This window comes from Salvelinus namaycush, chromosome 6, assembly GCF_016432855.1.
Source record: "Salvelinus namaycush isolate Seneca chromosome 6, SaNama_1.0, whole genome shotgun sequence".
Taxonomy (NCBI): Eukaryota; Metazoa; Chordata; class Actinopteri; order Salmoniformes; family Salmonidae; genus Salvelinus; species Salvelinus namaycush.
The window spans coordinates 14,816,603-14,829,345 of NC_052312.1; the positions used below are offsets into that span (position 1 = coordinate 14,816,603).

The 12,743-nt window shown below is 43.0% G+C and overlaps 1 protein-coding gene across 2 annotated transcripts in view; it reads left to right on the forward strand.

Moving 5' to 3' along the window:
* Positions 1–12,738, forward strand: part of LOC120049670 (dedicator of cytokinesis protein 11-like) — a 135,815-nt gene extending 123,077 nt beyond the window's left edge. For both annotated transcript variants that reach the window (XM_038996016.1, XM_038996017.1), the window contains 8 exons: positions 387–509; positions 3,001–3,114; positions 4,409–4,555; positions 4,812–5,022; positions 7,128–7,318; positions 8,348–8,448; positions 8,772–8,910; positions 10,768–12,738. In XM_038996016.1, coding sequence (XP_038851944.1) covers positions 387–509; positions 3,001–3,114; positions 4,409–4,555; positions 4,812–5,022; positions 7,128–7,318; positions 8,348–8,448; positions 8,772–8,910; positions 10,768–10,857 — 1,116 coding nt within the window. In that variant the 3' untranslated portion in view covers positions 10,858–12,738. The remainder of the gene's footprint in view (positions 1–386; positions 510–3,000; positions 3,115–4,408; positions 4,556–4,811; positions 5,023–7,127; positions 7,319–8,347; positions 8,449–8,771; positions 8,911–10,767) is intronic.
* Positions 12,739–12,743: the final 5 nt, after the last annotated feature.

Consider the following 12,743-nt stretch of genomic DNA (forward strand, 5'->3'; position numbering starts at 1 on the left):
CAATCCAGGTGTGCAAAGCTCTTAGAGACTTACCCAGAAATACTCACAGCTGTAATTGCTGCCATTAGTGATTCTAACATGTATTGACTCAAGGGTGTGAATACTTATGTAAATTAGATATTTCTGTATTTATTTTTCAATAAATTAGCTAAAATTTCTAAAAACATGTTTTCACTTTGTCATAATGTGGTATTGTGTTTAGATTGGTAAGAATTTATGTAATCTATTTTGAATTCAGGCTGTAACACAACAAAATGTAGAATAAGTCTTTCTGAAGGCAATGTACACCAATATAGCAGGCTCTAGCTTGTAATCCGCTGATGCCTATTGATGTTGACTTGGCCCTGGCTGTTTTCACTGACTGTGTTTCCTGGTCTGCCCTACAGGAGGTCTTAGTGGAGCGTCTAGAGCTGTGTGTAGAGGCGCTGTGGAAGGCAGAGAGATACGAGCTGATTACACACATCGCCAAGCTCATTATCCCTGTCTACGAGAAACGCCACGAGTTCCAGGTACGAGCCAAACAAACACACACAACCATACACACATAAACAAGACTGAAATGTAAATGTAATCATCAAGAACAATGTTTACGCAGTGTCTTTGTAAACTGGAAGCAGCTGTGAGAGGAGTCTATCTGGCTGAATTAGTTGTAGCAGTAGAAGTTTTTAAAATACCCAAAACCATTCTGTGATACAATGCAGTTGTCCGTGGGAAAAGGGCTACTTTGTGAATCCCACAATAAGGATTCTATTGTCAGATTGAGACAATTACATTAAAGGGCACAGACAATATTGACTACTTCCTGTTTGTCTCTGTGAAGCTTTCCACTACTCTGTCCCTTGTGTTTATACAGCATAAATAAGCTCAGCCAGTCAGTTTATGGAATAAGTCCTCAAACTAAAATACTGTCCATGAGAAGTTTACCCTAATCATGTTCCACTCGCCATCTTCTCATGCTAGGACTGTCTTCTCTTTGGCTCTGGCTTTGTTTTTTAAGTAGGGCACTACTTTTGACCAAAGCCTCTATAGGCCCTGGTCAAAAGTAGTGCACTAAATAGGGAACAGGGTGCCATTTGGAATGCTGACTGTGTTGTGTCTGTTGCCAGTGGCACATTCCTTTGGCCGATTTCTGTTCTCTCTCTCGCTCTGAGGAGTGAGACACAGATTTTGTTTTAATAGGGTGGTACATAAGCCTCCTGCTGATTTACTGTAAATGTCATGCAGTGTCATAGTTCCCGAAAATATCACACACACACACACTCATACGCACTCATACACACACAGGGTTGCAAAGGGAGGGTACATTACTGGAAACCAATGTTTCCTCTAAGCTGCGCGGAAATATCAGCCCAGGGAGAGAGGAGTTTTCCCTGTAAGTTAACACTATCAATATTTCCCATTACTGTGGCAATTGTGATCTAATCAATGTGATATTAGCCACTTTCAATGCAACATAACAAAACAAACTTTTTGTTGTGGGCAGAACGCATCGGAGTAGGATTCTATTGGCATGACTAAGCCCGTATTCTACACAGACCGGTGTGGCATAACCAATCAGAGCTGCAGTAGGACTATATGCAAATAGATCATTGCCATATATGGATCTGTGCCATTTACTTTGAACTGGACAGTGTTTACAGCAGTGGTAATGAGTAGATGCGCTTGTTTTGAGATCAAAGCAAGAGCTGCATGTAGCCACGTGTGCACATTTTGTTCATGTCCTTTGCTAGTTAGTGAGTTATTAGCTCTGTTATAGATCATTTGTAGTCGGTAATAGGGGAATGATTGCTTCCTACGAGCATAAAACGTGGGTACAGCCTCAGTGTTCACAGTAAACGCGACATTCAAGTTTCCTCTCAGCAGACCTGACATTTGCTCAGTGCTGTAAAGAATTAGATGGAATATTGCTGTAAACTTTCAAAGTTTACCAGTAAATTACACAAATGTTGGTATCTTTCAAGGATTTTATGTAATCTATTTTAATACATTTATTGACCGTTTTGGGTACTTTAGGTAGCCTAGTGGTTAGTGTTAGGGCACTCTGTTCACAATGTTGATATCAGCAAACCACTTGCCCACACGACGCCATACACGGGCGGGGTCTGTGGTTGTGAGGCCGGTTGGACGTACTGCCAAATTCTCTAAAACGACGTTGGAGAAATGAACATTAAATTATCTGGCAACAGCTCTGGTGGACATTCCTGCAGTCAGCATGCCAATGGCACACTCCATCAAAATGAGAAATGCTCACTAACAGGGATGTAATCAAATTTGAGCACAACATTTGAGAGAAATAAGGATTTTGTACATATGGAAAATTTCAGGGATCTTTTATTTCAGCTCATGAAATATGGGACCAACACTTTACATGTTGTGTTTAAATTATTATTCAGTGTATATGAAATAATACAAAATTGAATGACAAAGCTGTAAAATATTATCCTAAATATAAACCATCGACTTAGTGAATACCTTTGGTGTTTAATATCCGTGTTTAATATCAGGGAAATATATTTAAATTTTTCTTAAATCCTTATTTATTTATTTACTATGTCCAAATGTATTTGTTGTCAATGTTTCAGCGCCAAACTGGTGGCAGTTGTGAAAACTCAATAGTTGCAGAGTTAATTTAAAATAATGCCATTGTTGATGAATGCTTTTTTTTTTTATTAATTATGCTATTTTCTCTTGAACCATATGGTCTATCTACTAGAAACTCATGGACAACATGGACACAGATATAAAAAATAAATAAAAAATATATATGAATAAATGTTTTAAAAGTTATTCAGGTATAAATGACCAAAGTTACGATATATATTTTATGTTAATTACAGGAGATTCCAGTAACTTAAGTAAATTACCGGTAACTTTTCAACCGTACACGCACACACATACATACACTCAACAATGACGTGCACACTAATGAGTAAGTACACCCAAACACACATACAAACACACACACACACTAATACCCAGTTCTGTGTATGTTTCCTTCAGAAACTGAGCCGTCTGTATGACACGCTGCACAGAGCCTACAATAAGATCCTGGAGGTGATGCATACAGGCCGGAGACTACTGGGGACCTACTTCAGAGTGGCCTTCTACGGGCAGGTGGGTCGGCATATGGACAAAAGATGAAAGACACAAGTTCACCTTGTGTTTTCCTCCCATTCTCTTTTTACAGCTGCGAAACACACTTATTCTGGTTCAGACAGAGAGAACACTGGGGATGAACTGTAGTCGTTGGCTCCTTTCCGATATCCACACTAGCATACCACTTCTAAGTAAACAATGGATTGGACATTAACCGGTATGCTAGTATGGACATCGGATTATAAGCAAATCATTGTTTAGTATGCTGGCTCAACCAATGGTTCTTCTCTGTCAGGGATGGAGTGCCCAATTACTTGGGGAACTCGTCACAGTAAAAAGAGACCATGTGTTTTTGTTGTATATTTTTTAGGTGTTATCTTCCTCTCTCTCTTCTAGTTTTTGGGGGAGAAAATAAACTATTTCTATCAATTACGGAAGAAATAACAACAATAGTGCTGGTCTGTCATGTTGTTGGTAGCATCATTGAGGTACCTGTGGTCATCTTTTAACCATATCTGATATCAGTCCATATCCAGTGCATGTGAACCCTAAAATGTGGTGTTCTCTCTTGGTAACTTCCCTACCTGACAGATGGAGATTAGATGAAGGTGGAATTACACCAATCCCTTAGAGGCTAGTGGCCTCTGAGGAGGATGGTTGTGACAGGGCTTAAACGGCGGGGAAAAAACACCTAGAAGTCTTAGATTAGGGTTTCACTTCTCTTTTCAGATATATAAGGGATGATGTGTATCTGAGTCTATATGTGATGTTTTGTATTTTGAGTTGTTTGGCGATTCCTAAAGCCCAATGAGTGTCTCAGTTACTTTACAGTAGCACAAAAAGGACAACCTTGTTTCAAATAGATGGATGTTAGAAAATTATGAATTTGTGTTTAATTGTAATGTTTTCTGATGCTGTATAGTACATAAAAAAAAAGCCAATAAAGATATTGTTAAAAATGTATATATTATACATTTTGAGAAAAGCACAGCTGTAAAGCCATATTACAACATATTCCAGGAAATATCAGTCACAGCATTATAAATTTGTTATATAATGCATTGCTTGCTGTTTGGGGTTTTAGGCTGGGTTTCTGTACAGCACTTTGTGACATCAGCTGATGTAAGAAGGGCTTTATAAATACATTTGATTTGATTTGTATTTATTGCACATTTGAGAGACTAGTTGAATTATGACTGAATATTTTCCTCCTGAGTAGGCTGCAGCTGTTGTTGTTTTCCCTGCTTGGTAATGCAACATAGCCAGCATGAACACCCCACCGCCTCCAATGGCTACTTTGTGTTGTTGACAGGGCTACTTCGAGGAGGAGGACGGTAAGGAGTATGTGTACAAGGAGCCAAAACTCACTGGCCTATCAGAGATCTCTCAGCGCCTTCTAGGGCTCTACGGGGACAAGTTTGGAACGGAAAACGTCAAGATCATCCAAGACTCCAACAAGGTAGTAACTATGATAGTGTCCCAAATGGCACCATATTCCCTATTTAGTACACTACTTTTGACCAGAGTCCTATGGGCCCTGGTCAAAAGTAGTCTACTATATAGGGCATAGGCTGCCATTTGGGACACTACCTACAGGTTCCTAAAAGGGGTAAATAGTGCAAACAAATAGTTTGCTTCCTTTATTGGAGTTGGAAACACCCTGCAGTTGGTTCTATCTAACAAGCCCAACCATACCAATCTCCTATCTCCAACAGGTCAACCCCAAAGACCTAGACACCAAGTTCGCCTACATCCAGGTCACCTTCGTCAAGCCTTACTTTGACGAGAAGGACTGTCCAGAGAAGAAGACGGACTTTGAGAAGTGCCACAACATCAACCGCTTTGTGTTCGAAACGCCATACACGCTGACGGGGAAAAAACATGGTGGGGTGGAGGAGCAATGCAAGAGGAGGAGCGTACTCACAAGTTAGTTAGCTTCACAACCTCTTTTTACAGCCTCTTTAAAACCATTTTAAAGAATGAGTTAGCTTTGAAACTTCATTACAACCGACATAGTTAAAACCAGTTAAAACGCTTACAAATAGTTAGTTAGCTTTACAACCTCTTCAAATAAAATGTTATTTGTCTATGTATATGGGGCAGCAGCCTCTAAGGTGCAGGGTTACGTAACCGGGTGGAAGCCGCCTAGTAAAACCATTATTAACACACCTACAAAAATCTTATTTCAACAAGTTTGTTTGCTTTACAACATTTTTACGACCTCTCTATGACCAAAACCTCCATATTTCAACCTTGTTTAGACAAACAGAATACCACTGTTTGTGTGTTGCACTGGAGACAAAGAAGTATACAAGCTTTTCAATTAAAACCTTCATCCACTGTGCACACAGCTTGTTTAATTTCTTATTAGATGAGCTACACTAACATCTAAACTATTTGAGAATTACTGCAAGTTCAGAAACCCACTAACTTCATACCACAACTTTTTAAAGCACTAGGCTAGAGACAAGAAATGATGGTGACATCGGTTCCACATTACCCTTAAAGGAAAACTCCACTCAAAAACTATATTTTGATATTTTTTTAATTAGTCCATAGTTTCTTTTGTCCATTTTGCATCATCATGATGATGTGGCCGGTGACACTTTGTTTGCTTCTTGAAAGTTTTTGGGGTTTTTTTACCCCTTTTTCTCCCCAATTTCATGGTATCCAATTGGTAGTTACATTCTTGTCCCATCGCTGCAACTCCCGTACAGACTCAGGAGAGGCGAAGGTCAAGAGCCGTGCGTCCTCCGAAACACAACCCAGCCAAGCCCCACTGCTTCTTGACACAATGCCCGCTTAACCCGGAAGCCAGCCGAACTAATGTGTCGGAGGAAACACAGTGCACCTGGCGACTGTGTCAGCGTGCACTGCGCCCGGCCCGCCACAGGAGTTGCTAGTGTGCGATGGGACGAGAACATCCCTGCCGGCCAAACCCTCCCCTAACCCGGACGACGCTGGACCAATTGTGTGCCGCCCCATGGGTCTCCCGGTCGCGGCCGGCTGCGACAGCGCCTGGACTCGATATCTTGAAAACTTGACTGCTGTGATGCAAAACATTTTGGGGCTGTATCAACAGAGGACTAATGAATAAAATACCAAAGTAGAGTTTTTCAGTGGCTTTTTCCTTTAACAGTAGTAAACATCATTCCTTAGAATTGACAGAGAACGTTTACAGCTAACCACTGGCTAATTCCGCTTATGAGGGTACCAGCATTACAATACATTTGATAACTGAAGTGCTATAGGGCCATTTAAATGGCTTATATCCACTGCAATTGTTTTATCACATGATGATATAGACATTTTGATTGACCATTGTCATTAGCCATTTCATGATTACCCCACTGTCATAACTGACATTAAACAACAGCTGGCCCGCCTGTCTCAAATATCTGTCAACATTTCTACCCACAGACCTGACACACAGGATGTTACAAATAGACCAATATGCAGTAAAAGCATTATCATGTGTGGTTTGTTTGTTTAGTGATGTTGACTCAATGTTGTTGTGGTAAAATTGTGGTACAAGATGACCTGTTCGTATATTTGACCCAGGGTTGCCAGTTAGTAGACTCTAGCTTCCTAAAAGTGTGAGAGTTTCTCAGAAAACCAAGAGAAGGTGAAAGTTGTGTGAAAAATGACTCCAGAATAAAGAAGCTACCTGGGAACTGTGCTATTTGCTCCCCTCCGAGCTGCCAACACAATCCCATACAAGGAGAATAAAGGAAACACTAATGGGAAACATAACCCAGTGTTATCATAATGAATTAACTTTATCGTGTGTTTATATGAGAACTGACTGTGTGTGGTGAGTCTCCTGGGCAGCGACCAACACGCTGCCCTTTGCGAAGAATAAATCTGTTTGTGCTCTTGCCAACGCCATTGCCGTCGTTTTCAAGCCAAGTTCTTAAGAGAGCAGGAACAGACTGGCCCCCAGGCTAGAGAAATGATATAAACATTTGTGATAATAGGTTATGTTATAAAGGGTGCGAATATGCTGAATGATGTGTATTTCTCCTGTCCAGCGGCCAACACGGTTCCGTACGTGAAGAAGCGTGTGGAGGTGTTGGGGGAGAAGCAGGTAGAGCTGAAGCCTGTGGACGTGGCCATCGACGAGATGCAGGCGCGCACCGCCGAGCTGACCAAACTCTGCTCCTCCCAGGAGGTGGACATGATCCAGCTGCAGCTCAAACTGCAGGGCTGTGTCTCTGTACAGGTAGACGAGACCTTACTGTAGCCACATCACTGTTCGTTTAGTATTTCATTAGGATCCCCATTAGCTGCTGCCAAGGCAGCCGCTACACTCCTTGGGGTCCAAACAGCAGCTAGTGCATGCAGGGAACACCACATACTAGCATCAAACCTTAACACTACAGCTTAACACCACAGCAAACTGCAGGGCTGTGTCCCTGTACACGTAGGTGTTATTTCTAACCGCTATCAGATCATTGCGCATTCATGCAGGTAGTCATGTTTTCATGCCAGAACTTGATTTTAGGGTTTGGTCCTCTCTTGCGTTACTCCGTTCATTGTGTGTATGTTGGTCACGCTAGTCCAGGGCTGCCCAACCCTGCTCCTGGAGAGCTGCCGTCCTGCAGGTTTTCTCTCCAATCCTAAACTAGCACACTTGATTCTAATAATTAGCTGGTTGATAAGTTGAATGAGGTTAGTTACAACTGGGGTTGGATTGAAAACCTACAGGAGGGTAGCTCTCCAGGAACAGGGTCGGGGTTAAAACCTACAGGAGGGTAGCTCTGCAGGAACAGGGTCGGGGTTAAAACCTACAGGAGGGTAGCTCCCCAGGAACAGGGCCGGGGTTTAAACCTACAGGAGGGTAGCTCTGCAGGAACAGGGTCGGGGTTAAAACCTACAGGAGGGTAGCTCCCCAGGAACAGGGCCGGGGTTTAAACCTACAGGAGGGTAGCTCTGCAGGAACAGGGTCGGGGTTAAAACCTACAGGAGGGTAGCTCCCCAGGAACAGGGTCGGGGTTTAAACCTACAGGAGGGTAGCTCTGCAGGAACAGGGTCGGGGTTAAAACCTACAGGAGGGTAGCTCCCCAGGAACAGGGTCGGGGTTTAAACCTACAGGAGGGTAGCCAATGATGTTATCGTTGTGCTACGTGTTGATCTAGACGCCATTGGCAGCATAGTGGTCACCCAGCACTACCTGAGAGTGAAGCTGAATACCCAAGATATTCATTACTCTTAAAGATTGTTACTCATTCCCTTGTCTTGTGTGCCACAGGTTAACGCTGGTCCTATGGCGTATGCCAGAGCCTTTCTGGACGACTCCAAAACCAGCAAGTGCAACAATAAGAAAGCCATGGAGCTCAAGGAGATATTCAGGTATGTGTAGACTACCCAACCAACAACGCACTACCTTGCCAAGATATCAGCTACTCCGCAAAGCTCACACTCAACAAGTTGTGGAGCAAATCATTGAATATGTCATCCCCTTAATGGATAACTAGTATTGATATTTGATGAAGTATGACTTGCTGAACCACCCTCTGTCCCCATGTAACTGTTGGTGTGTGTGTGTGTGTGTGTGTGTGTGTGTGTGTGTGTGTGTGTGTGTGTGTGTGTGTGTGTGTGTGTGTGTGTGTGTGTGTGTGTGTGTGTGTGTGTGTGTGTGTGTGTGTATCTGTTTGTCTGTACTGTCTACACAGGAGGTTTGTGGAAGCCTGCAGCATGGCGCTGGACATCAACGAGCGTCTGATCAAGGAGGACCAGTTTGAGTACCACGAGGGCCTGAAGGGCAACTTCAAAGACATGGTGAAGGAGCTGTCAGACATCATCCATGAACAGGTGACATGGGGGGAGGGGAGGAGCTGTCAGACATCATCCATGAACAGGTGACATGGGGGAGGGGGAGGAGCTGCCAGACATCATCCATGAACAGGTGACATGGGGGGAGGGGGAGGAGCTGTCGGACATCATCCATGAACAGGTGACATGGGGGGAGGGGAGGAGCTGTCAGACATCATCCATGAACAGGTGACATGGGGGGAGGGGGAGGAGCTGTCGGACATCATCCATGAACAGGTGACATGGGGGAGGGGGAGGAGCTGCCAGACATCATCCATGAACAGGTGACATGGGGGAGGGGGAGGAGCTGCCAGACATCCATGAACAGGTGACATGGGGGGAGGGGGAGGAGCTGCCAGACATCCATGAACAGGTGACATGGGGGGAGGGGAAGGAGCTGCCAGACATCCATGAACAGGTGACATGGGGGGAGGGGAAGGAGCTGCCAGACATCCATGAACAGGTGACATGGGGGGAGGGGAAGGAGCTGCCAGACATCCATGAACAGGTGACATGGGGGACTCCCCATAATCATAGCCCCTGTCAGCCTTACAAACACATACAGATGCACATAAGATGACAAACAGAAATTCTTTATTTTGGGCTCTGGCTCTCATAATATTCCTGACCACACTCCTAGGCTCTCATCCCTCTCTTTCTCTCAAGCAAATACCAGAAAACCCTTTGTCATTTAGCAGACACTCTTACCCAGAGCAATTTACAGGAGAAATTAGGGTTAAGTGCCTTGCTCAAGGGAACATCGACAGATTTTTGTAACCTAGACTGCTCAGGGAACCAGCAACCTGTCGGTTACAGGCCCAACGCTCTTAACCGCTAGACTACCTGCCGCAATAATGGTCCTCTTTGACCAAGGTCATATCTCATGACCTGAATCTATTTTTCTCTCACGTCTCTTTCTCCTGACTGTATTTTGGTAGCAAATTAAAAGTGTTTTTGTGTCTTAATGTTTTCTTGACTTTTCTGTCCATAGCACTAACTTGTCCCTTTCTTCTTTCTATGCTGCCCCTTACTGCGCCTTAGATTTAAGAAATGCCAGGTAATGTGACACCCTCTGTGGAGTTATGTTGCATTTTTATTTCTACTTGGAACATACACTGGTCATCGCCTCCTTAACCTCCCTTTACTCAGTCAGTGAGTAAAGCTGTTTGTGGGTTGATATTCACTGGGTGTACAAAACATTAGGAACACCTGCTCTTTCCATGACATAGACTGACCAGGGGAATCCAGGTGAATGCTATGATCCCTTATTGATGTCTCTTGTTAAATCCACTTCAATCAGTGTAGATGATGGGGAGGAGACCGGATACAGAAGGATTTTTAAGCCTTGAGACAGTTTAGACATGGATTGGTTTTTGACGCTCAATAGTTTCCTGTGTGTATCAAGAATGGTCCACCACCCAAAGAACATCCAGCCAACTTGACAGAACTGTGGGAAGCATTGAAGTCAACATGTACCAGCATCCCTGTGGAATGCTTTCGACACCATGTAGGGAAAAGGGGGGTACAACTCAATATTAGGAAGGTGTTCTTAATGTTTTGTACACTCAGTGTATGTGGCAACGGTGTGTCTGTCTGGGTGTGTCCGCATCAAACCTCCAATCACTCCAGGTGGCTTTACAAACGCTCAATGTATTTGAACGCAGGTCTGTGTCCCCATGCTGTTCTGGCAAGACGCCCTGGGCTCCATTTTGACAGCAATAACGTGTGGATTTGTCATTCCTTTTCAAAAACTCCATTATATGCGTGTATCCCTGCGACACATGTGTTGCTATCACATGACTGGTTGACCAATGATGGTAATGATGTATGATGTTTTATCTGACTCTGTCACCCTAGATCTTCCAGGAGGATATGATGCGTTCACTGCTCCAGAACTCCTTACACGTATTCCGTGCCATCAGTGGGACGTCTACAGACCTGGGCTAAAGTGACCGTAACACAGAGTAGAGCTACCCCCCCCCCCCACACACACACACACACCCTCTGCTAGTTGGATGCAAACTGGACTTGTCGACTCCCTCGCTCCACACCACAAACTGGAAACCTGTTTATAATGTACTTTGGGATTAGCACTGTTCAGTATGACATGGCATATTGGCCTTGCTATTCCCATTTGCCTTCTCAAACTTCCTGAATAGTGTTACGTAACTGAGCTCACCAAGATGTCTGATACGACAGCCGAGGTATTCTGATATCTTGGCCCATCTGTGTGCTAGCAGTATTTGGAGAATGTATTATGTACTACCGATATTACGAGATTTATCAAATGTCAGGTCTTGCTGTTGAGTCATGTATTAGGTGACATTGCACTTTTTTCTCTTGAACTACAAGATTCTTGAATGACTTGTATTCTTTAAAGGCGAGGGGGAGATGTTATTTTGTAATGTTTTATTTGTTTAAATTCTGGACTGTTGCAACTCAAAGCTCTATGCAGATTGACTTAACCTCTCCAATCAAAGGCAGTGTTGACCATTCAAATAGAAACGGTTTCTATGGTGTTAACACTTTACACTGCAGATATTAGCCTACCTACCTTCTAAAGAGATAAGTCACGTATGGTATGTGCATCATCTGGGTGTGTTCAGTAGGGATGGAACGTTTTGAAACAGGGCGGTACTACTACCTGAATTTGTCCAATAAAAACACGGATTATTGTGTTACGTTGCAAACCATTTGGCTACGGTGTGCCCTGCTGAACACGACCCAGGTAAAGGCTGCCTTTTGTCCATAATCAATGCAAAGCTGTTATTTGCCTTGCACACTTCATTAAATGGTTGCTTCAGAGAGCAAATGCATTACACTTAAGTGCTGGGAGTCTATTCTGCAATGGTCTAAGGTGGCTTATATTGCTGATGTTTAAGGAACAAACAAACAGTAACCCATCGGTTGTCTGTATTAGTCTATAAGAAAGATGTACAGTAAGGTTTAATGCAGTATACTCTATGATGTCAAATTGTCCGTCACTCTGTAATAACCCAATGCTCAGACAGTTTCTTCAGTTGTTGAACTTTATGAACTTTATGTTCTGACATGGGGTGTGTTCTTTGACATTAAGTCAATGATGATTGATTAGCCTGGTCCCAGATCTGTTGGTGCTGTCTTGCCAACTCATAGGCTGCGTTTACACAGGCAGTGTAATTCTTATCTGATTGGTCAAAAGACCAATTATTGTGGGACCAGGCTGTTGATTTTGATTGATGTCTCTATCACAGGGGTATTCAAATCTTACCTTACAAGGTCCGGAGTACTACTGGTTTTCTGTTCTACCTGATCATTCATTGCACCCACCTGGTATCCCAGGTCTAAATCAATCCCTGATTAGAGGGGAACAATGGGAAAAAAGCAGTGGAACTGACTTTGAGGTTCAGATTTGAATTTGAGGGATCTATCAGCTGGCTGGACCTATTGATCTACTAGTCCCTACATATCTCCTCAGAAAAGTCTCCTGTCCTATTTCAAGTAATAATACAACTCCAACACATGCTGATTGTACAGTATTTCACAAGTGCTACACTGAAATGAGCAGATAGATGATAATAATATGCAGATGTATATAATATGTTTTGCTGTAAAAGAAGAAAGGTGCGTGCGTGCGTGCGTGCGTGTAGCTACATATTTATGTTTGTGCTGTTTCTGGACCAATGGTTGCATTGGTTTGAGAATAGTCTTATTTCTCTGATTGTGTCTGATTTTGATTTGCCATTGTAATTACACGGTATCTAAGTACAGATGCTTGTTCAACATATCTTTGTTAAGCCATTTTTCAATAAAAATGTTTTTGCTAAAAAGTTAGTTGTATTAACTTTATTCAT